This window comes from Podarcis muralis, chromosome 12 (genome assembly GCF_964188315.1).
Source record: "Podarcis muralis chromosome 12, rPodMur119.hap1.1, whole genome shotgun sequence".
NCBI classification, from domain to species: Eukaryota; Metazoa; Chordata; class Lepidosauria; order Squamata; family Lacertidae; genus Podarcis; species Podarcis muralis.
Genome location: NC_135666.1, coordinates 57,108,967 through 57,134,964, shown reverse-complemented (window position 1 = coordinate 57,134,964; position 25,998 = coordinate 57,108,967). Strand labels below are relative to the sequence as shown.

Sequence of the window (25,998 nt, the reverse complement as noted above, 5' to 3'; positions counted from 1 at the left end):
TCCTTTTGCTGAAGCCAGGAGAGTCTTGCTGGATGGATCCCGCTGGCTGTCTTGGTTTCTTTGCTCTTTGGGGCTGGGGGGGGGGGACCCGGGCTTCCCCCGGCAGCCCCAAGAAGCTTTGGGAGAAGTGGACAGCCTGTCCGCTGCTCTTTGGGGCTGGGGGGAAAATAATATTTTTTCTTGATTTCCCCCTCTAAAAACTAGGTGCGCCTTATGGCCCGGTGCGCCTTATGGAGCGAAAAATATGGTACCTTGTGAGGCTGGCCTGAGGGCTTCTCAGAAACCGCTGTCTTCCAGCATCCTCGAGGGCCCTTCCATTTCCGGATGTTTGGCAGGGTTGGCTGGTTCAACTCCATGCAAAACTATAAAGGGACCAAGCAAACAAATAACAGCCATTACATATGGGGAGACATATCTTGTGAGAGAGGAGAGGATTAACCCAGGCTACCTGGTGAAGAATATTCCCAAAAGCTTCATTTTTTAGCTGGCTCACATCCTTTTTCTCCGCGCGCAATTTTGTCAGCATTGCTATCTTACGTTCGGCATCGCAGACCTTCGCGTTGAAAGCAAATGGAAAGCCTTTAAAATTGCCTCGATTTGCAAATTAACAGGAGGCCAGAACGTTTAAGGAAAATAAATAGGTGTAAGAAAAGCTACAGGGAAGCGGAGAAGGAAGAAAGGCTTCACAGCAAGAGCATCAGCGTCGGGTTTTTTTAAATAAAAAAACCCCCGATTCAACAAAATTCAAAACACTGGGGAGAAGAATAAAGCTGCAAAGGCAACTCTACAGTTTTTCAGTGAAGCGGCGCTGCTTTATGTCAGGTAGAAGGCCAGACTGAGGATTGTGAGGCGACCTCCACAGTCAGAACAAGCCGAAGAATAAAGAGACTGTTATTTAAAATAAAAATAAAAAATGAATGCCCTCTCCATAGGAAGGGGAGCTGGCTAGTCTCCCAAGTGTTTCAGTCCAGGCTCATGCTCTCTGAACATCCCACCCAACCCTTTTTAAAAAGAGCTGGCTGCTAGAATATTGAATATTGCCGACTGGGCTCAAAAATGGGATTCTCAGTTAAGTCAAGAGCAGTCAGTGATAAATGTTAGCCACTAAACTCCTAGCATCCATTTCTGGCAACATAAACCAAGGTCACCTCTCTTCTTAAGTCTGATCACCAGGACTGGGTTTACGCTGAACCAAAAGCTACCAATTTATAAGAAATATAGACCTGGATCCTAAATTGCTCCTTTATTCACTGGGGGGGGGGGATTTCCACCAACTCCTGCCTTCACCTGAAGCCCCTCCCACAGCATATTCTACCCCATTCGCAAGGGCCCCCCAACTTTCACAAGCCGATTTTCAAGGAGACCATAGAGCAAAGAGAAAGAAAGGCTGAAAAGAGCAGTTTCATGAACTGTGTTTTGTTGGTGGGAGGAAAGTAAGGATCCAAGCCAAGCTGAGGATTACTGGAATATTGTCATTAATGTACAGTGTGCTTTACACAAGACACAACAAAGGAAAACATGTTCCTGCCCCAAAGATGTGTTGTCTGTTCTGTCCTAGGCCATAAGTGACGTGCAGTGCTAATGTTAATGGCTCCAAAAATAAAATAAAATAAAACATCTCGGAAAAATGATACAGGGACACATATTGGCACATCATGAACTCTGTGAAGCAATGCTAGCCATCCTTGGGAGTTACACTCAGCAGCAGTTCAGATCAGCATCGCTGACACATTTCTGAACTTCAGGAAAGACTGTCGGCTGTTACAAAGTGAATTCTGCAGCCCTGCTGCACAAGAAGCATTGGCAGATTCAGGGGAACCTCAAAGTTTGTAGGAATAGCTCCCCCCCAAAAAAAAACCATGGCAAAGAAAGCTGGGAGGAGCAAGGAATCAAAACAGCCCCATAACAACTCATTTATTTAATTTATTTGGTTTGTTTGTTTATTTATTTATTGTAAATGCTTTTCAACAGCTTATTATTACAGCACATAAACACACGGCACTTAGAAAACTAACTACAAAAGAAAACACAAAACAAATGATAAACATATATCCATAAATCCGCAAGTATCTGCACACGGACTTACGTTATCCAATCTTTAATTCTTATTCTATTCCAATAAGACTTCCTCCCTCCTCAACGCGGGTCTGATTTTGAACTTGATAAACTGTTTCTTTCTCATTTCGTCTTTTCTACCCTTCTCCGTATGTTGTATTTGTAAACCGTAATTTGTTTTGCAAAAATAATTCGAAGCAAGTCCAGGGTTTAATTTGAGGGCACTGTTTTTTTTTTAAACAATCTCTGTACGTTCCCCACTCTTTTTGAAATGTTTGTTTAGACTGTCCCTTAACTGCATCCGTCATTTTTGCCAACTCAAGGTAATCAAATAATCTTTCTTGCCACTCTTTTTTCACTTTTCCAGTTTTTTTGCAATTAGTATTCTTGCTGCGTATGAGCCCCATAAGAACTCAATAGTGGGGAATTCCGGGAGACGAGGGGAGTTGACAGCCAGAGAGAAGATTAAAAGTTAAGAGCAAGTCTTTGATTCTGTCGTCCCCAAACTCCTTCAGCCACACACTCAAGGTAACACGCATTCACCAGGGATGCCCCTCGTCACCCCTCTAATATTTAATGATTTTATGGCGCACAGAACAAAATTTGAGATAAGGCAGCTCCGTTGTAAATGGGAAAAGGGAATGTCCTTATCTTTATGGTGCAGGTGCCTGAATGAGCAACCCAGAATACAAACCAAGAGACATTTGACTGCTTTCTCTCTCTCTCTCTCGCCATCTGTCACTACTATGAAGCGCACCTGCGGGCTACACATCCAAAGACATTGGTCTGAACAACAGGCTGGCACTTTTGAAAAAAAGGAGACCGGTTTGCTCACAATGGATGGAGAACGAAAGATAAATCGACGGATCCAGAAAAGAACATCTATTTCTGTCAGACAATATCAAAAGAGACTTTGATAGCTGTTTCTTAGCAGCAAAGAAAACTCCTTTTCAAAGACCCTGTTAGGGAAATTTTTAATATGATGTTCTTATTGTCAGAGGCCAGGATAGAGAAAGCGCGACAAGAGGAACCTTAGCTGAGTGGTTGCTGGCATGCTGAAGGCCTCGTGTTCAACTCCTGCCAACTCCAGCTGAAAGGATTGGGTTGCAGGTGATGCCAAACACCTTTCTGCCCGAGACCCTGGAAGGTCACTGCCAGGCAGGGTAGACCATAAGGGGCTAGATGGACAAGACTTTGACCACTTAGACCAGACGCAGCCAATGTGGTGCCCTGGTTGGATGACAAATCTCACCCTCCCTGATTATTAGCCAGGCTAACTGAGTCTGAGATGGAGCCCATTGGATCTGGAGAGTAAAATATTGATTAGCCCAATCTAGACTATTAAAGCAGTTCTCAGAAAAGAAAAAGCTGACGGTCCTTTCTCCACCCCAAGATGGCTTTTTCCTAGTCAGCTGGAAAGCACAGACTTTTGTTGTCTTGGCTGGCTATATTCCAAATGCCAAAGTGTTCTTTGCCAGTTCTTACCCAAGCAGGTCAAACGTCTTTGCTATTTTATAGCCATCAACCATCTAAAGTCATTAAAGAAAGATCTTTCACTGCTAGATACACTAGAGCCTAGAGGTGGCCACCTTTTCTCTCGATATCACACAATGGCACTCCTCTTACAATATCCTCGCATTTGTCATGCCTGGTGCAGTGAAGGTCAATATGACCCGACTTTACTCTTTATTTGCTTGTACACGTCTTGAGGTTCAAGCCTTAAATTAAAAGTGGGAGATTGATGTAGGCATTTGCAACGATGCAATTTCCTCGGGTCAACTGGGTTTAATTAATTTCAATTCGCTTCAACTTTGATAAACCAGCAAATTGCAGAAATCAAAGACAATGTGTACTCATTCGGTTAGTTTTGGCTGGATGACTAAACAATTAATCTTGGCTAGACGGAACATGCAAGCTAAGTGAATTACACAAGGCTGATGAGAGCATTTGCAATGTTTGCAAACTTTGAAGTTTTTCTCATGTAGTGCAATTTTTAAAAATTTGTTCTGTAATTTCTGCAGGAAACCCATTCTCTTTCTCAGATAGGTACAAGAGGAAGGATTCCAGAGCTAATGCCAGTCATCTGCTGAAGAACAGGTTGGGAGTTCAACTCTTTAAGATCTCAGCTGAGCTAGGGACATGCTATGTTGCGTAGTTACTACACTGGGAGCCTTGTTACAGGAATTTAGTAATCACCATTTCAAAGGGTGACCTACTACCAGGAAAAGACTACCAGGAAAGGCAATCAGATAAGGCATTATTAGATAACCTGCCAGACAAGGATAAACAATGCACTCAGATTTCTGTTGTAGACCACCCTTTCTGTGATGTAGGTATGATGTATCTGGGGGGTGGTCTTGAGCTACACCCCTTCTGTGATATCTGTATAATGTATGGAGGGGTGGTCTTGAGCTCCAGGGCAGGGAATTTAAAATGTCTATATAAGGCCTTGCACGCCATGGTTTGAGGTCCTCTTCCTTTCCTGCATGTGAGGGGAGCACCCTGTTGCAACAGATCAATAAAGATCAGGCTTACTAGCTGCTTTGCTTCTCAATATTCTCTGGTTGGCCTCTGTTATTTTCTCCTACCACTAGGGAACTCACGTAAGGACTCTATACGGGCTCTTGGATAAGGGGAAAAGGGCAGTAAGACTAGAACTTAAGGTCATTCAATGCAACACAACGCTGCAAGATTACGTGCAAAAAGTACTTCTTCTCCGGTTGGCATGACACAGTAAGCCAAACCATTGTTTACCAGGAGGGTGCAACTGTATAGGCTCCCAGAGAAGAGCTTGCAGCTTCTTCGCTCTTCTTGGGTCCTTTTTACCTCCACCCTGCACCAAGCTAAGCCACGCTTTTGCTTAGCGTATGGTCCGAACCTGGGCTTGTCCTTAAGTTCTCTCTTCACGACATACCCTGCCTGCATTATAAATATAATATATACAGGAAGAAGACCGAGAAGCTGCCTAATCAGTCATTTTGTTCTTCCTGAGTGAAAGATGGTCACAAAACAAGGCTGGAAAAAGGAAAAACCTAGACTGGAAGTATCACTGAGAATTGCTTCCGACAAATAAAAGTGTCAGTATAATTTCCCTCTCAGTGAGGTGAGTGAAACCTAATGCAGCAAGTCAACTTGAGCTCTCCGGCCAACTGTGATTCCGCTTCATATCTTTCTTGCTTTTTTGCATTTGGCATTCACCAGTTTGTTAAGCCTGAGACACATGATTCAGCCTCACTCGGTGAAACCCGCTTGGTCGGAAACACCCACAATAAAGGCGAAAAATTGTCAGGTTCCCATAAAAGGTACTGTTGGGACAACTGGCTGACAGGCAGGCAACGGCTCTCCAAAGCAGTTACAACTATTGGCTTCTCCTGCCTGTTTGCTTCGGCAAATGTCGTTGTCAGTTCCAGCCACTGACCTCAGGGACGATGAACTGGGAGGACATACTTTCCAAGGCTGTGTATGCATTATATCCTTAAATAACACTGGGAGCACATTGCTTCCCTTAACGAATTATGGGCACTGTATTTTGCAGAGGGTTGCTGGTTCACTGTAACTCTGTGATGGGAAAACTACAGTGCCCAGAATTCTTTGAGGGAAAGAGTATGCTTCAGATGTGCTTTAAAAGCATAGTGTGTATGCAGTCCAAGTCCAGATTTGGCTATGTGAGTCTATAGCTCCAGCTGGCTCTGATTCCATTTAGCCTTGATGAACTCTTAGAAAAAGGAGTCAGTGGAAGACCAAAGAGAAGACAGTGGTCACTTGGGGGTGGGAGAAGCACTTAAAAGCAGAGGTGGCGTTGAGTGGAGAAGGCTTCTGTGGCTAGGAGATGCTAACTCATACCTACCGTACTTTTCCGTGTATAAAACTACCGTATTTTTCGCCCTATAGGACGCACTTTCCCCCCTCCAAAAATGAAGGGGAAATGTGTGTGCGTCCTATGGGGCGAATGCAGGCTTCAGGAAGCTCTCCGCAAGCCCTGGGAGCTCCGCGGGAGTTCCCATCGGGCTCCTAAGGCTTGCGGATAGCAGCCTGCGCCCCGGGCTTCATGCAGATATCGGGCAGCCCCACAAGCTTGGGGGACAGCGGGGAGGTGCAGCGCTGCCATCCTGCTGTTCCCCGACCTGGTTTGGATCCCCGACCTGGTTTTGGGGGGGAAATAAAGGAAACATTTTTTCCCTTTATTTCCCCCCCCCCAAAAAAAATTAGGTGCGCCCTATGGGGCGAAAAATACGGTATGTTATTATCTTTTAAAATCATGCTAAAAAGTGGGGGTTGTCTTATACATGGGTAGTGCATAGTGTGGACATTTAATTGGTTGCTGCCACAGCTGTCAGTGGCTATTGTGCGTGTAATTGGTTGCTGCGTCAATGGTTCATGTTGATTGGCCGACACGTGCAGGTGAGCAATTTTGGGCACCCCCCCCCAAAAAAGCTCAAAAACTCTGGGCAATCCTTCCCAGAGTGCAACATTGTGCCATCTCCCCTCATTTTCTGAAATTTCATGGGGGGACGTCTTATACACAGAAAAGTACAGTGCATTTAAATTTTAAAGAAAAGCCGCAAAAAAAATCAATTATTGCGGCAATAAAGCCTTGCTATGCACCAGTTCCATTTCCCAAAGTTATTTATCTGCGCATGAATATATACGTTACACACAAGCATGCTGCGTGTGCAGAAAAAGTTATATGTTCTCTCACAGAACTGCCAGGGCTTTGGCACTTTTGAGTCCGTAGAAAGGAGGAGCGTTATTTGGGCAGGGTATAGCTCTCTCTTCTGCTTAACAGTCGTCGCATGAACAGTCTGCTTTGCTGTGAAAGTGATTTAGGACTAACAAAGATAACAATGGGTTTAATCACGATGAAACACTGATCTGGCTGAAATGTATGGAAGTTGATGTGCCGGGGAGACAAGAAAGCCACTGAGAGCGCATTTGTCGAATCTGTTATGTTCCATGCCAGACATGGGAGAAAGAAATGTTCTCTCAGAGCGAGGAAGCTGCGAAATCCATCCATCCTAAACTTGTTTTCACATGTCTATATTTTGTTAGGCGAAGGACAGAAAGCCGGCCAAACGATACAAAATAAGTTTTCGAAACTTTGCAAAACACGCACACACACACCAGTTCGTATGTAAACAAATATACGTTTTCATGCCACTCCTTCTTATAGTGAACTCAGGTGGTAAACAGGAAGGCATCCAAAACGAGGCCAGAAAGGTGGGGAGGGAGAAAGGGAGATAGCAGTATGCTCAGAGGAACAACCATGTTTGCAGAAATACAACATTTTGTCAACAGAAAACCCAAGAGAATCCAGCCTCCTTGCACTCTAAACAACAGCAGCCACGGCCTAATGAGGACTGAGATGGTCACTTGCCATGATCTGTTGATAGACACTTCTAAAAGAAAACATGAAAATGGGGGGTGGTCTGCTACAGAAGAGTAGGACTGGCTGGATGGCATCCTATGGCCCATGGCAATTGTGGGACATTTCCCACAACAATGCGGAAAGCTGCAGAAATCAGGAAGCTTCGAGAAAAGCTAGTTTTTGTACTGTAGCATCTGAAGAGGGATCGAAAAAATCACTTTAGGCAAGCCCAAAGGATTACATGCACCCAGTGGGGATTTTTTATAATAATAATAATAATAATAATAATAATAATAATAATAATAATAATAATAAATTTTATTTATATCCCGCCCTCCCCAGCCGAAGCCGGGCTCAGGGCGGCTAACAACAGTCAAATAGTCAAACAGTCAAATTCTAAAAACATTCTAAAAACATTTCATTATAAAAATTAATTAAAATCAAATTGTTGGCAACCGATTAGGCAAAATTCTGTGCAGGTTGCCAGAGGAGGGAGTCAGGCTGCGCCCTGACCAAAGGCCTGGTGGAACAACTCTGTCTTGCAGGCCCTGCGGAAGGATGTCAGGTCCCGCAGGGCCCTAGTCTCTTGTGACAGAGCGTTCCACCAGATTGGAGCCGCAGCCGAGAAGGCCCTGGCTCTAGTTGAGGCCAGCCTAACCTCTCTGAGGCCTGGGACCTTGAGGATGTTGTTATTTGCAGACCGTAGGTTTCTCTGTGGGGCATACCAGGAGAGGCGGTCCCGTAGGTACGAGGGTCCTAGGCCGTATAGGGCTTTAAAGGTTAAAACCAGCACCTTAAACCTGATCCTGTACTCCACCAGGAGCCAGTGCAGCTGGTATAGTACCGGATGAATGTGATCTCGCAGCGAAGACCCCATAAGGAGTCTCGCCGCGGCATTCTGCACCCGCTGGAGTTTCTGGGTCAGTTTCAAGGGCAGCCCCACGTAGAGCGAGTTACAATAATCCAGTCTGGAGGTGACCGTCGCATGGATCACAGTGGCTAGATCAGGGCGAGAGAGATAAGGGGCCAACTGCTTAGCTTGGCGGAGATGAAAAAATGCCGCCTTTGTTATAGCTGTAATCTGCGCCTCCATAGAGAGGGAGGTATCGAAGATTACACCCAAACTCTTAACGGACGGTGCTGGCACTAATTGCACCCCCGCAAGAGATGGGAGTTGCCCCCTCGATCCCATATCGTCCCGCCCCAGCCAGAGGACCTCTGTCTTCGAAGGATTTAACTTCAACTGGCTCCCACGTAACCATCCAGCCACAGCTTCCAGACATCTGGTCAGTGTGTCTGGGGCCGAGTCAGGATGGCCATCCATCAACAGATAGAGTTGGGTGTCATCAGCATACTGATGGCAACCCAGCCCAAAACTCCGGACAAGCTGGGCGAGGGGGCGCATAAAGATGTTAAAAAGCATTGGGGAGAGAATCGCACCCTGAGGCACTCCACACACCAAGGAGTGACGTGGTGACAATTCCCCCCCAAGCGCCACCCCCATCTGAAGTCCCCCCATCTGAAAAGACACAAGAGTTTCTCCCTATGTCTGTCTGTCTCTGTCTCTCTCTCTCAAACACACAAACACAGTCATATCGCAAGCTCTGAAACTCAGCTCACTTTCAAACGTGGTCTGCTGTGCAGCATTGTCAAAGATCCCGTGAGCATGTTGAAAACTCGTATGAACAGTACATAGTCATGTGGTTAATAATTGCAGTCCAGAGAATGGTAAGAGAAAAAAGAGCAGAATACTCTTACTCTTACTCTGCCTTGGAGCACATAATAATAATAATAATAATAATAATAATAATAATAATAATAATAATAATAATAATAATAATAATTTTTATTTATTTATACTGTGGGTTAAACCACAGAGCCTAGGACTTGCCGATCAGAAGGTTGGCAGTTTGAATCCCTGCGACGGGGTGAGCTCCCGTTGCTTGGTCCCTGTTCCTGCTAACCTAGCAGTTCGAAAGCACGTCAAAGTGCAAGTAGATAAATAGGTACCACTCCGGCGGGAAGGTAAACGGCGTTTCCGTGCACTGCTCTGGTTCACCAGAAGCGGCTTAGTCATGCTGGCCACATGACCCAGAGGCTGTACGCCGGCTCCCTCAGCCAACAAAGCAAGAGGAGCGCCGCAACCCCTGAGTCCTCTGCGACTGGACCTAATGGTCAGGGGTCCCTTTACCTTTACCCCGCCCATCTGGCTGGGTTTCCCCAGCCACTCTGGGCAGCTTCCAACAGAATATTAAAATACAATAGTCTATCACACATTAAAAGCTTCCCTAAACAGGGTTGCCTTCAGATGTCTTCTAAAAGTCTGGTAGTTGTTTTTCTCTTTGGCATCTGGTGGGAGGGTGTTCCACAGGGCGGGCGCCACTACCAAGAAGGCCCTCTGCCTGGTTCCCTGTAACTTGGCTTCTCACAGGGAGGGAACCTCCAGAAGGCCCTCGGCGCTGGACCTCAGTGTCCGGGCAGAATGATTGGGGTGGAGATGCTCCTTCAGGTATACTGGGCATAAGAATGAACCAAATTTCCTCTGGCACTGACTGCATTCAGTTGTCATGTTAAACCATGGTTTAGCACTACAATAATAAGTCTCAACAAACCCTGAGGTTATGCACTGTCTCCTCCCATCTGGCACGGCTATCAGAAGGAGATGAGAAATTTGGATTAACTACAGTTTAACAGCTGGGAGAGCTCAGTTGGTAGAGCCTGAGACTCTTAATTTCAGGGTCATGGATTCGAGCCCTACGTTGGGCAAATGATTCCTGCATTACATGGGGTTGGACTAGAATCTCAGTGTTTCCCAACCTTGTGCCTCCAGCTGTTTTTGGACTACAATTCCCATCATCCCTTGCCACTGGTCTTGCTAGTCAGGGATGATGGGAGTTGTAGTTCAAAAACAGCTGGAGGCACAAGGTTGGGAAACACTGGACTAGATGACCCTCGTGGTCCCTTCCAACTCTACAATTCTATGAATGTAACATGTTATCTGAAACTTAATCTGTGGCTAATCTTAACCATGGTCTGTTGAAACAAGCCAGCTTCATAAACCATAGTTTCAAGTTGGCCGGTTTCCACTAACCACAGTTAAGATGAACCAGTTTGTTCAGGTTCAGACAACATCGCAAGTTGCTGCAAATTTAAAACAGAAATGAAAATGACCAAACTCCTCCTCACAGTTGCACAAAAGAGAAGGGGGAGGAGGTGCGGCCACACAAGCCCAAAGATCACCGCAGTCCATCCTTACCATGTTCAACTAGCATTATATCTGGTGCAATATGTAGTATGAAGTGAAGGGGATCCATACTATATGAATCGCAGTAAACATGGAATCCTATAGCTAAAAGAAGAGTTGTGCTTGAAAAGATGTGTGCAAGCTCTACAAACAGGTGGAAATACCTTTTCCAGTGCATCTCTGTCAACCAGCTCCTGCACAGCCAAAAGCTTGATGCTAGAAGAGAAAAAACAGCAAAAGAAGTCATTTTAAAACCAAGTAAAAGTAGCTCCTGAAAGTTTGAAAACCCTTATACGGCATGCTAGCCAGCCATTTACAACGGTGCAGTCCCACGCAGTCATTAAATACCCATCTATCTTGCAAAAGAATGATCTGCAAGAGCTTACGCTACTTCACTGGACACAGCTGACTTTGACTGCTCTGATACAGTGTGCGCAAGCAGGTTCTTGGCTGAGAACCCAACTATCATACCAGAATGCTGCATGCAAGAACTAACAGCGTGAGGTGGGAGTTGCTTTATTTACACCTGAAAGGCAGCTCCTTGACTGCTAAGTTTGCTTGAAAAGCTGCCTTGCTAGATCAGCCAGAGGAGCCAAGTGGTGAAGCGTTTCTTTGTCAACCTTGGCTCACCAGGTGCTTCTGGGAAGTTCACAAGCAAGACGTGCAGGGGGCAAAACAACCCCTGTGATTTATCCTGAAAGTCAGGTCTTAATAGGTCTACCGTTTTGAACCTAGAAGCTCCGTTTTGCTCTCACAGTTAATCAAAATATATTCACCCCCTACAAATTTGCCTGATCCTTGTCTTTTGGTTTTTTTAAATTTATTTTTTTAAAAAAATTATTTAACACAATTGTTACAAAATATAAGCAAAACACTGCAAATACGTACACTTCAAATAAGCACATATACATAAAAAGGGAAAAAAGAGAGAAAAATAAGATAAGAAAAAATAAAGAAAAAAGAAGAAGAAAAGTTGGAAGAATTTCTTCCAAATTTATTCTACAAATATCACGATATGAAAATAATAATAAAATTTCATTGATTGACTTCCATTACTTACACTGCACTTCCTATATACGTTTTAAGCAAGATTGTATCTGTTATTTCATATTTTCCCCATACAATCTCACACAAATATTCTAATCAGTATGTTTTCTAAATCTTTCATAAGTCTATTCTAAACACAACCAATACCTTACATTTAATCCTTGTCTACATAAAGAATTATTTAGACATTTCCATTGTTTCTGGATTATATTTTTTGGTTTTTGTCTTATCAAATCAGTCAACTTTGCTAATTCCAAGTATTCGCAAAAGATCCTTGTCTTTTGAAGAGTCACTCCAGCTACTGCTAACCACCACTTCTAGGGATAATGGTTCACAAAAGCACATCATATGGTCCACAGAATCACAGACATGGCGGTCAAGGGAGGAGGGCCCTGCCACTGGAGTCCATAAATCTTCTCTTACATACCAGGAAACTTCTCCACCTGGTATTGAGGGCCTGGACCTGGTGCTGGGCATAAGAGACAGACTGGGGATGCTGCTGAAGGCCATCTCTGGCACAGTGGTGGCGAACCCAGGGACAATTGGAGATGAGGGATGGAGTTAGACCAGCTTTGCCCCAGATACCTCCCCAGGAGGGGAGCCCTCTTGGCTAACGGGAGGGCAGCAGAGGCGGCTCCTTGGTGGGTGATACTGGGCTTGGAGTATTCAGCATTGTGGGGCTGAATACTTTTGTGGCAGCCCTCAAGGCATGTCCCTGGGATCTGGGCCTCCTCCTCTCAGCCTGCTGGGGCCCTTCTCTGAGTTGAATTTTTCTTGGGATCCCATCTTCTCATTCCCCAGCCTACTGTGACCTTCCCTGTGGTCATCCACTTCCAGCTTCCTGATAGCCTCTCACTTTCCTTCCTTTCCATGACATCTGCAATAGACTCAGGACACCCTGGAGGAGAAGGTACTTAGTCTGAGGCTGCTTCTAGATCCATCACCGTGGACACAGTTGTCCTCAGCGGCTGGGGTACTGTTTAGCAGCTTTGGCTTTTAAGACAGCTAGGTTATTCCTGGATCTTGATAGTTTGACCACATGCACTGGTAGCCTCAACACTGGATTACTGCAATGGGCTCTTTGTGTGGCTACTCTTGAGGACCTGTAGTCCAGAGGCTACAGGTGCACTGGCAGAACAGCACCTAGGCTGCTTATGGAGACAGACCGGCACCAGCAACAACACCTTGTTTGTGGGATCTGCATGGGCTCCCCATCTGCAGTTCAATATTTTGGTGCTAACATATGAGGTGCTACAGAATCGAGTTGCTTGAGAGACTGCCTTATGCCTTAAATACTCAGAAGGGCACTACAACCTGCAAGGGAGTTTCACCTTCAAGTTCCTAACATACCAAAAGCTCACGCCACAGTAATTTGGAGAAGGGCTTCCCCTGTTTCGTGGAACAGCATCTCTGCTGAGATAAGACAGGTGCTCAAAATCTGTACTTTCCGGAAGAAGAAGAAGAAGAAGAAGAAGAAGAAGAAGAAGAAGAAGAGGAGGAGGAGTTTGGACTTGATATCCCACCTTTCACTCCCCTTAAGGAGTCTCAAAGCGGCTAACAATCTCCTTTCCCTTCCTCCCCCACAACAAAAACTCTGTGAGGTGAGTGGGGCTGAGAGACTTCAGAGAAGTGTGACTGGCCCAAGGTCACCCAGCAGCTGCATGTGGAGGAGCGGGGAAGCGAACCCGGTTCACCAGATTACGAGACTACCGCTCTTAACCACTACACCACACTGGCTCCAGCCAGTGGAAACAGCCAAAGACATTTTTTTAATTCAATTAGCTTTTCCAGCTGGGTGAAAAGATTTCTGCCATAGATGTTCCTTTTTGTATGATTTGTAAACCCAACTTTGGTTGTTTTTCTCCTATTTTAGAAAACTATTTTTAGTTGTTTTTATGCTAGGTTTGTAAACCACCCTAAGACTCACGTGAAAGGTGATTCCTGAATTTATAAAATACTATTAATGACAACAACAGCTGTTATTGCATCCATTTGTCATTACTCGAATAGGCTGCTCTGTATAATTAAACCCATCTACAAAGTTGCCTAATAAAAACCAAATTGATTCTGGCAACCTTTTCTTATAATGGGTGAACGCAGATAGAGCCCCAAAATGCTGTAGAAAGAGAAGCAGAGAGACAGAAATGAGAGTTTGCCATTGACTTTAGCCCAACCCCTGTGCTGACTCATGAAAACACAAGGCTCGTAAAGAAGCGTAAGCACCAAGCGAGGATTTATAGCACTGCATAGGGAAGGAGAGATCGTTTATCTAAACGGCGCAAGGCAACCTGCCATCCATGGCTGGTGTAGAAAGCAGAACTGATTGGCTATCCTCTGTGGTTTTTACAGGACATGCAGTGCAACGGATCTAAAAATAGGAGGCAGTTATTGCTGGCTGTCCAATAGATTACACTCCTCCAAGGGCTACAAAGGTTGACTTTAAAAAAATAATAATTCAGCAATTATATCGACAGCCTTAGGGAATAATCATCCACAGAACAGGCACAGTTTAGAGTCCAGAACTCAAATCCACATTGAGTCTCCAACTGGCAACTTAAGAAGGATCAGAAATTCCACCTGTGTGCCACCAGTCAACTGTGGTGAAATGGTGAGAAATGCAGAGAGACCAGTTGCACCAACAAGGAAGCCTCATATTTATTCTAGTAAGCCAGAGCAGATCAGGTGGGTAACCTTTTGGCCCCTATAAAGGCTTCTGGGTCAGGATTGCTCCGCGCTGCTCACTAATCAGAGCAACTAGCTCTCGCTGCTGCCTCAGATTGCCTTGGCCTCACCTCCTAAACTCAACCGTAAGCCCAGTCTGCCAAGTTGAAGAAAGACAAGTTCATTCACACTTGGCCAGCTGGCTTCAACCCACCAAGGAACAGGGTGTACCTGGAATGTACCAGAGAATCCACAGAGACCCAAAGTCATTCTCGGCACAATATACTTGTTTGTTTCATCCTGGTCAAACGGACAGTTCTGAAATTTTGACACAATGGAAACCCCTAAATTAAGGAAATCAGAGCAGCTCTCTCTGTGTACAAAATGAAGATACTTGCATCCTGGCCTGGTACAAATGCGTTCAAGGGGAAGGAGTCAGTAAGTGCCAAGGGAGAGAAGAATCCCCTTTGAACTGGGAAGAACAGTGTTTGTCCCAATGTGTGAAGGCAAGCAGCCTTCACACACCTGGCAGGTGCAAACATTATCCCCCAGTCTGCAAATACTTCATATGGTCAGTTGTCACATGGTCATTTGCCTTCATCCACTATCAACCAGCTGATGGAAGAGGCAGGCATAGCCACCTGCCAATGTTGTACTGACTGCAGAAGAGATCCTTAAACTCATTCATAAAAAGTAGGTGTAGACTTAAAAGCAACAACTGGGCTTCCTTACTGGATAACTGCAATCGGCTAACACAAGCCTATTGTCTCCCATAGCTTTCAGGGACCAGGCTTGTAATATTTCGTAGCCCTGTATCTGGTGGTACCAATGGCACACCATCGCCCAGAACAGAAGCTCTTCTTACAAGAAGCCACTGTATCTGCCCATCAACGAAAGAGCAGCCATTCATAGCTGAAAACGTTGCATGGGTGATGGATGAGAAAGAGATAAATCATGTCCCTGAGCTTTGCATCAACGGGTAAGGGAAGAATAGAAAGAAAGCCATCAGTTGGAAATATATTTTGAATATGGTGGGAAGTTTGGCAAAGGCGCCTAAGAAATTCACAATAGTCAACACAGTAACTCACTCATTTGACACTGGGAAAACAAACACAGGCTTTCAGACAAAGATAATATATTGTCTGTGTCATGTTTCAACATGGCAACATAAAATTACTCACACATTTTTCACAATGCTAAGAAGGTTCTTAAGCCTGATAATGTATGAAGTGGGATTTGGTGTGTTTTTTTTCATCCATCCCTAAGTAACTTGTTCAACTGGCGATTGAGCCTGAGGTTATATGATGTCACATCAAACAATTCTTATCCCACACTTTCAGGGGCATTTCCTCATCACTTTCCTTCCTGCAAAAAGCGGGGCTTGGAAACAGGTTTGTCGTGCAACAGCAGCAACTCCACTTAGAATCACCGAATCTTTAATTGAACAACATGACTTTCCCTGGATGCAATTAAGCCTCTCAAAAAGTAGCAACAGTCTAGAAGTAGTTACACTCCCTGCCACACAGTTCTCATCATTTTTATTCTTCTTGGATCTTTGTTTAAAAAAACCTATGGTCTCCTACACACACCCGGTAATGCAGATTGCATCAGTTAAAGAACTGAAAGTATGACTTTTTAATCCAGTACTAATAAATTTCTTCATAGCAAAAACAGGCAAAGGAGTTAACTATGACTCAAGCAGTTAATATAATAAAGAGAAAAAGGAAGGGTTTTTTTGGGTTTTGGGGGCGGGGTACACTGAAGTTCAGATGAAATGGGGTGGCTTTTTGTAAGGCTGTCTGCAGCAGATGAATATTACTACTCCTTGAGTTCTTCCAACACATTTTGCCTAGGGCCGGTAGTGATGTGCTTCTCTGTCAGCTAATGAGGGATTTCTCCCATATTATACAGACACTGCCCATTTAGCACAGGGGCTCCATTCCCGTCCCCAGTACGTGTCAGCAGAACATGGACAAGCATGACCCCCCCCCTGTTACGTTGCCCCACGCCGTCGTATTGCCTTCTTCCGGGTCCAAAAGGACCCACGTGTTGGCTATTGCATGCCATTCGGACACACCTAAAATGGTTGCCATTTGTACTTAAACAATACCAGAAAGCCCCCAAGAGTTCTTCCTTCTGGAACGACAACAGTGCCTTATTTAACTTTGCCACAGGGAGAGCAGAGCATAAGACCCCAACTATTCTGATGTTCATACTGTTATAGTTTTTTTGAGTGGGGCTCAAACCCTAGTGGTAGGATTTTGATTATCTGGAGCATTGAATGGAAGGATGGAGGCCAGTGGAAAAGCACAGGCTAAGCTTCCTGTCTAGTGAGGGCCTCACCTGCGACAGAGGCATGAACCTGAGAAAAAGTGTTGACAGCCCATCCAAGAGGATTTCTTGGGTCTGGGCAGACAGAGTGTGCCATGGTGATGAGGGGTGTGCTTGAGGGGACAGGAGAAGAAAGTATTTACAGAAAGGCATGCTGGGAAGAAGAGGGAGTGGACAAAGAGAGAGATCCATCTTGGGCAGGCTGGCTGAAGGCTGGCTGGGAAAGATGCTTTTGACTCCAGTGCTACACTGACATGGGGAAGAAGCCCCTCTTGAGAGGACCATGCTGTAAGATCTGGACTCTCTCCATCTAAACTCAGGTGTAAGTATGTGAATAAAGCACATTTCTTAAAGCTACGACTATCTCTGCCGCACCTTCAATTCTCCAAAGGCACACAGCCCCTGGTGAGTGCCCAGAATCCGCTGGAATCTTGCTACTGCTCAGCAGAGAGTGGGGGCGGCACCCAACTTTGGTAACAATACCTAAGTATCGGCTACCATAACTTGAACCCTGTTGAAGGATACAGAAAACAGAAGCGACTCCTTCCTCCTCTTCTTCTAAGAAGCTAAACCAAACATCATCAACCTTTCTTGGCCCATGGGAACATTTTGTTTTTCTGATTTTTGAGCAAGTGCCATGGGTGCTGTCTCCTTGCTCCATCAGCATGCCACACACACACTGAATGAATGTGCACACAAACTTCATTTTTCCAAATATAAAATGTTGTTGTTTAGTCGTTTAGTCGTGTCCGACTCTTCGTGACCCCCTGGACCAGAGCACGCCAGGCACTCCTGTCTTCCACTGCCTCCCGCAGTTTGGTCAAACTCATGTTCATAGCTTAAAGAACACTGTCCAACCATCTCGTCCTCTATCATCCCCTTCTCCTTGTGCCCTCCATCTTTCCCAACATCAGGGTCTTTTCCAGGGAGTCTTCTCTTCTCATGAGGTGGCCAAAGTATTGGAGCCTCAGCTTCAGGATCTGTCCTTCCAGTGAGCACTCAGGGCTGATTTCCTTAAGAATGGATAGGTTTGATCTTCTTGCAGTCCATGGGACTCTCAAGAGTCTCCTCCAGCACCATAATTCAAAAGCATAAATTCTTTAGCGATCAGCCTTCTTTATGGTCCAGCTCTCACTTCCAAAGGTAAAATAAGAATGAGCAAACACACCAAAACTAACCGTATTTTTTGCTCTATAAGACGCACCAGACCACAAGACGCACCTAGTTTTTTGAGAGGAAAACAAGAAAAAATATATTCTGAATCTCAATCCCTCTTGCTGTTCTGGCTTCTGGGATAGCTGCGCAGCCTGCATTCACCCTATAAGACGCACACACATTTCCACTTACTTTTTAGGAGGGAAGAAGTGAGTCTTATAGAGCAAAAAATACGGTAATATGAACCTTGAAAAGCATCTCAGTGGGAAAGAGGCAGTGGGAAAACATCCCTCTTCCAACTTAGCTCTATGTACTTTTAAAGGGAGAAAACGGTAGCCACCCGAGGCTCCTCGTGACCAAGGGGCAGTGATGGAAGAGGGTGCGCCAGAGGCTTCATGGGTGCCAGGAGAAGAGCTCACGGGTACCCTTGCGCCCACAGACACCATTCCAGCAGCCCCTGTGCTATAAACACTAGCTGCAGGGATTCCTTTTGTTGGGTACGCCAAACTGTACAGGATAGGACAAAGTCCGCAGCAGCTTCAGTAAGCCTCAGTGCAGATAAGCAGGCTTGTCACTGAGTGCAACTAGACAGCTGGCCGACTTGGGAGATGGCCGTTACGCCTCCTGGAAAGCAAAGGCAATGCCTCTGCTACAACCTCGACATGCAGGGAACCACACTGCCCAGGGCAAGAAATGGCACGCTCTTAAGCAGAAGCATCCAAGTAATAAAGAAGGAAAAGAGGGATCATAAAAGCTAATTAGGAGCGCCAGAAGAGTACAGTAAACTAATTTCCTGCATGTGCTTGTTACGGGAGTTACATGTGTTGTATACACCTTCTAAATCAGGAGTCAGCAACCTTTTTCAGCTGTGGGCTGCTCCATCGTCCCTCAGACCTTGTGGGGGGCCGGACTATATTTGGGGGGCAGGGGGGGGGAATGAACGAATTCCTATGCCCCACAAATAACTGAGAGATGCATTTTAAATAAAAGGACACATTCTACTCATGTAAAAACACGCTGATTCCCGAACCATCCGTGGGCTGGGTTGAGAAGGCGATTGGGCCGCAGCCAGCCCCTGGCCCTTAGGTTATCTAAAGGTAAAGGGACCCCTGACCATTAGGTCCAGTCGTGGCCGACTCTGGGGTTGTGGCGCTCATCTTGCTTTATTGGCCGAGGGAGCTGGCGTACAGCTTCCGGGTCATGTGGCCGGCATGACTAAGCCGCTTCTGGCAAACCAGAGCAGCGCACAGAAACGCCGTTTACCTTCCCGCCGGAGTGGTACCTATTTATCTACTTGCACTTTGACGTGCTTTCGAACTGCTGGGTTGGCAGGAGCAGGGACTGAGCAACAGGAGCTCACCCCATTGCGAGGATTCAAACCGTTGACCTTCTGAGTCCTAGGCTCAGTGGTTTAACCCACAGCGCCACCCACGTCACGTATTTAGGTTGCCTACCCCTGTTCTAAATCTTATTTCCAGCATGCAGTCTGATGAAAAGAACTGGCATTTAAAAACACATGATAATGTTAAAGTACTTTTGAAACAATGCATATACAGTAATCACTTTCAGCTTTTCCCGAGTTCAACGTAGCTGACTCCCCACCTGTGAGTGAGCTTAGGATTCTAGCTGTGAGACTGGAGAAGATACAATGCTGGCAAAGTAAAACAGGGAAGAGCCTTCGGGAGACATGTTTTGACCCTTGAGTCCTCTGCTCAGCGGCATGAATTCCCCTTCCCCTCCGCAGATGGCCTCAACTATGGTTTAGTAGATGTACAGGCAGGCATTCCTAAGACTGACTTCTGATTTGCAAACCATGGTTTCCAGACAGACGGCATCACACTGGAACTGGGCCTTGAGCTATCAATAGAGCATCCTTTCATAAAAACAAAATTCTAAATTCCTTTCTAATCTAACCTGTATTTGTTTGCTATTACGTTAACGGGGGGGAATTAATCCCATCTTACTGTGCTCTAAAATAGTCTACTTGCAATTATGAAATAACCGCTCTATCATTTTTTAAAAGCAGGGTTTGTCCGTTTTTGCCAGACAGATTGGGGGATAACAGTCTTTGTGTGTCTTCTGACAGAGGCATTTACATTGGGTTTGGATGTGTCATTTAACTGATTAAAATAAAATTAAAATCCTCTCTCCTGGAAGAGGTAAGGCCAGCATTCAAAACAAAGATCTGAAGGCCATAAAAACAATAGTTGGCTTACAACCTCCAGAAGACTGAGCATGATTATTTTGCAAATAAATAAGCTTTTCTGTTTGGCTCCTTCGCTTTGTTCTTCTGAATTTCCCTTGCGGGTTACACTTTGATGCTTCTGAAATATCTTTTCCTCCCTCTGATTCTCCCTCACTGCCCCAATGGAAGGACTGGAGAGCCCTTTATTAAATTGTGTGATTTATTATTTTTAGAGGATGTGCAAATTTTGAAACGTGGCCAGTGACGTCTCATCGTTCCTTGATATAAAACAAAGCTAAAAATAAAATTAAAGGGCTGCATGAGGAACTCAGGAATAGCAGGGATTGTTTCTCTTAGGAATTTACCATTTGAGGAGCTTAGTTTTGTGTGATGCCAAACGGCTTTAAACCCTGGAAGTAATCAAATGTAATTTAAGGTTGTCTAATTCCCTGCTTTTACAGAGCGCCTCAGCTAAATCCTAAATCCTATGGAGTCTTTCAGTGAGAAAACTTTCATCTTCTGTTAATTCTCAACAGTTTTACGCTCCTTAGGCTATATTTTTGACCCACTTGCACATTACAGACTTTCAACAATATTTTCTCTTCTGTGACATGAGTGCTGGGGACCATGCCTTGAAAGGGACAGAGCACAAAACTGCTGCTCATCCCATGCAATGTCAAGTGTGACGTTTTCCCCTGTGCATACACACTGTGGAGCCGCCATCAGTCAGCGCTTCCACACATATTTTCACGTGGATAACAATCAGGCATATAAAAATCAACTACAGCTTTATTGGTTACTAGCAGTTTCATACCTAGCACTGGCTGCGAATGCTAAGAAACAAACAAACAAAAAATAAAATAAATCAGTGTAGTTTTGAAAGGCTCAGTCTACAACATGGGTAGGCAAACTAAGGCCCGGGGGCCGGATCCGGCCCAATCGCCTTCTCAATCCAGCCCGCAAACGGTCCAGGAATCAGCATGTTTTTACATGAGTAGAATGTGTCCTCTTATTTAAAATGCATCTCTGGGTTATTTGTGGGGCATAGGAATTTGTTCATTCCTCCCGCCCAAAAAATATAGTCCGGCCCCCCATAAGGTCTGAGGGACAGTGGACCAGCCCCCTGCTGAAAAAGTTTGATGACCCCGGTCTACAACCTTGATTCAAAATGGCACCCAACTGTATCCAGACTCAGCTTATAAACATGTGACACCAGATGGCGCTGCAGAGCAGTGATCCATCGCCAATGAGATTTTGCATTCAGAGTTTTTATAGTGTTTTTCCCTATAGTGTTTTTTTTTTTATCAATACAGATCCAGTCAAGGACCCAAACCTGTTCCCTGATCTCAGGAACTACAAGGCAAAATTTGGTTACAATATCTGGAGAGGTATCCAAATGCAGAGAGAACAAACAGACAACTTCCCAAAATATACGTTTGTAACAGCTTTTCAGTGTATTATGTATTTAACTCTATCACCAGTCCATTTCTCTGTTGTAATTTGTAACTGCAGGCACTTTCAAATTTGCAATGGCACATGCCTTTTTCTTTTTAATGAGACCATGAACAATTTTAGCTAGAACTTTCCAATTTTGCAAACGTCTCCCGAGTTTCATGTGGGAAGCTGCGTGACTGTTAAAACCAGCAATAGAAAATTGAAGCTCGTGGCCTATACTTAGTGGGCCATTCTAATTTTTAAAAACCACAAAATAAGCAATAGGACTTCTCCATTAGGAAGCAGATGTCCCTCTCCCCACAAGGAGAAGCTAGATGGTGCCATATGGAATTCAAGCTGCAGTTAGTAGCCAGAGCCCCACACAGACGTTGCTCTGTGTACTACTGGCCAATATTGCCACGGCTTTAAATATCAAATGTCAAGTGCTTCTGATTTAAACATCAAGGACTGTCTCTCAGCTTTGTCTGTAATTCTAATCCACAGTAACATATAATTTTCTCCCAGGTCTGCAAGGAGGAAAATAGGTTGAATCGACATGACCTTAGCCAAATGATGCCCCTTTTCTTTGTGGAGTTACACAAAGCAGGTCCTGCCAATTTTAATGTACGACACAGTGGCTCCAACTTAGGTTGCAACAAGAGGGAAAGAACAGTGATCTGCAGAGTTCTCCTATGCAAAGAAAACTCTGAAGAATAGGGAGTTTCTCTCTGAGGTACACCATGGATAACCACATTCAGAATAAATACATCTTTTGTTATATAGCTACGCTTGAAAGCCGGAGGTTCTGCAAAAATAGTTTGGGAACAACCACTTGCAATTGGGAATGTTCAAAATTGCTTCTACACAAATGCTACCTGATAAAATTGAAATTTGACGCCAGGGCACTTGGGATGTATGTATCTATAAAAAGGTAAAGGGACCCCTGACCATTAGGTCCAGTCGTGACCGACTCCGGGGTTGTGGCGCTCATCTCACTTTATTGGCCGAGGAAGCCGGTGTACAGCTTCCGGGTCACGTGGCCAGCATGACTAAGCCGCTTCTGGCAAACCAGAGCAGCGCACGGAAACACCGTTTACCTTCCAGCCAGAGCGGTACCTATTTATGTACTTTCACTTTGACGTGCTTTTGAACTGCTAGGTTGGCAGGAGCTGGGACCGAGCAACGGGATTGTGGGATTCGAACCACCAACCTTCTGATTGGCAAGTCCTAGGCTCTGTGGTTTAACCCACAGCGCCACCCACGTCCCCCTATATATCTATACTGTAGACCTAAAACAGGGTTCCTTCCTTCCTTCCTTCCTTCCTTCCTTCCTTCCTTCCTTCCTTCCTTCCTCTCTCTCTCTCTCTCTCTCTCTCTTTCTTTCTTTCCAGAGAATACTGGGAACAGTAGTTCAGTGAAATCGGATTGTGGTATAGGGTTCTTCCTTTGCACAGAATTTCCTTAGCATTGCCAATAAACTACAAATCCCACAATTCTTCGGAGGGAGCTCTGAAGCTGATCTGATATAAAACCAATATAAGTTTGTAGTGTAAACTTTTGTAGGGAAAGTCCGTCCACTGACCTATGCTCTCCATGTTGTCTTTCATGATTCATTCACTTTGCCCTTCGTTCAACTGCTGCATTTATCTCTGTAATAAATAGATTGAGTCCCCTGTGGTGAGAGTCTCCCAACTGCCCAATCTGATAACCTATCAGAGTGGGAAAGGAATGACACACGCATATTGATGACGGAGTATCACTACATAGCAATGATACTGTAAAAAGTTATAAAGGCAACTTTGTTCAGCAAGGGCGAAAGCGTTTCAAGCCAAAGTGCCAGACCTTTGCTCCCACAGCTCAGCAAGATTCAGTTTTGCGCGGACAGGCGGAGACCCCCCCCCCGACCCTGGGCGACACCCGCGTGGAATAATGGCTCAAGACAACGTGTTATGGGATTAAAATTTGGCCACAACTTTATTAAAAACTTCAGATGCAGGGAGACCTTGGCTTAGGCATTGGGCGTTTATCCCTCCCAGTCCCCGGCCGGGGATCTGGGGAACATCAGGATATGTGGGGATTGGGATGGCTCTGGAGAACGTCTGTTCAAGCAGAGAGAGCCCGCCTGCCATTTTGCTACCGTCGCAGGGGAGAGCAATGACAATCTAACGGCGTATGGCCAATGCCTCCCCTCAAAACACCCCTTTAGTGGGGAACCCTGGGGTCGCCGCTGCAGGTGGGGACGTGGGTCACCGCTTCACGCCCCCCCCCCCCCATTTAGGGAATATAGACTAAAGAATTCTGCCCAAGGCCTGAAACAGCCAAAGTTGTGACGTTTTGCTACAGGGAAAGCAAAACCTGCTAATGCAGGAAAATTCCTTTCTGGCCCTTCAACAGCGACCATAACGTAGCAGCGCCCGCATACCTGTGGAGAAGAGGTTAACCTGCAAAAGAAGGCTTAACCGAGGGAGGGCAGGGAAGCCAGCCTAGCAACCCAAAGCAATCACTTTTGGACCGGCATGGTCTGAGAGGCCCAGGGAGTTTCCCATGACAGGCTTAGCACAAGACGTCTAACCACCAGTTTCTGAAGTTTATTCCTCTCTTCTATATGCCTATCAGCAAAACATGAAATAGTCTCCTGGATTTTATGTAGCAGAGAGAGAAAGCATATTCAAATCTCTTCCCCCACCCCAAGAAAGATAGCCTCTCTGTACACAGGGAAATAGGGACGCGGGTGGCGCTGTGGGTTAAACCACAGAGCCTAGGACTTGCTGATCAGAAGGTCAGCGGTTCAAATCCCTGCGACGGGGTGAGCTCCCGTTGCTCGGTTCCTGCTCCTGCCCACCTAGCAGTTTGAAAGCACGTCAAGTGCAAGTAGATAAATAGGTACCGCTCTGGCGGGAAGGTAAACGGCATTTCCGTGCGCTGCTCTGGTTCGCCAGAAGCGGCTTAGTCATGCTGGCCACATGACCCAGAAGCTGTACGCCGGCTCCGTCGGCCAATAAAGCGAGATGAGCGCAGCAACCTCAGAGTTGGTCACAACTGGACCTAATGTTCAGGGGTCCCTTTACCTTTACTTACACAAGGAAATAGCACACACGTCAAGTCTAGCGTGCAATTCCTCTATTTACAAGATTTATTTATTTTTGAGAAGTGGTGGAATCCATTTGGGCCTTATCACTTGATTTTGCTGATGTCACACAGCCCCATGAGCAGATTGGCAAACTGCTGCACTTGTGTAGCAATTACTCATGCAAGTGGGGATCCCTGTCATCTGTCAGATGCAGATGTGACAGATTTCCTGCTCTCTGCACATCCTTTTATTACTTGCGTGCCACACAAATCATGTGGTGGCATGTGGCAATGACTACCTGCATGGCTCAAATCAATTAGCCAACTGCAGGTATATTTATGGTGCTATGTCATTGATGATGACTAATTTGGGGGGAATGGGACCTAATTTCACTGCCTTCAAACTCTGGGAAACAAAACGGCCAGTGTCCCCAACCCCAGAATCATTTTTCATTTCCCCTTGGTGTGGTATGATGGAGCTCAATCTCAGCAGCTAAATCTCAGGGCTTTACTTCTGGGTTATCTGGCTCCTCTGTTTTCAGCCAGGCAGATGTTTGTTTCCAGACATTCCTGAAAAAGAAGGTAGCACTTTTCAGCAATAGTGGAGATACTTTGGATGAGAGGAAAATTATGTCTGCAATTGACACGGGCTGCATCTTGTTGTACAGGTTATGTAAAATAAAAACATCTGTACAAACAGCAAGGGAACTCCCACTGAGTGAGAGAGAGCAAACCTAAATTTCAAGTCCTGGAAAGCAATATAGCAATCAAAGGCTCAGAAGACAGAATGTAAGCAAAATTCTCTCTCTTTTCTCTCTAATTTTAGGACGAAACATTATGTTTGAGATGAACTTTTTAAATTTAAGAAGGCATACCTGCCTTTCTAGAACCTCCACTGAAAGTTCATGCAACATATATGAACCACAATATATAAAAACATGCCCACACAAATACTATAACTGGAGGTTTTTAGAATGGTTACCATGCACCTCAAGGCCTCTTACCTTTTAACATAATTTACTTGCTTAAAATGTCCCAAAGATGGGTGACAACACTTATTTGAGGTTTGAATCAGCTGGGAACTTTAGAGAGCCGAACTGCCTGATGACACTGACGTTTTGCCAGAAGGGCTAGCCAAATAAGTCAAATTAAATCACCTCCTCATTTTACCTACTTGTTAACCCATCAACCATTTTCCAGCAAGATGACAAGGACATCGCTTTCAAACCATGACCCACCCATTTATTGCAAACAGAGAATTCATTATAAATTCCTAAGTTTTAACCTGAGGTTTCCTGTTAATGATTTCTTTTTATGTCGGAGGAAGTACTACGAATTTCTTGCGAAGGAAACAAAAAAAGGGTGCAATGTGGCAATTGTGTGGTTTCTCTCTCTGCCTTTGCCCGGCTGTTGCTTTACCAGGCAGAACTGTAAAAACTGCCTGAGGACACT

At 45.1% G+C, this 25,998-nt stretch overlaps 1 protein-coding gene across 1 annotated transcript in view; it reads right to left on the bottom strand.

Moving 5' to 3' along the window:
- Positions 1-25,998, bottom strand: part of EEPD1 (endonuclease/exonuclease/phosphatase family domain containing 1) — a 65,915-nt gene that overhangs the window by 13,373 nt on the left and 26,544 nt on the right. The window contains exons 2-3 of the mRNA XM_028750707.2: positions 10,829-10,880; positions 252-362 (exon numbers count right to left, since the gene is read on the bottom strand). Coding sequence (XP_028606540.2) covers positions 252-362; positions 10,829-10,880 — 163 coding nt within the window. The remainder of the gene's footprint in view (positions 1-251; positions 363-10,828; positions 10,881-25,998) is intronic.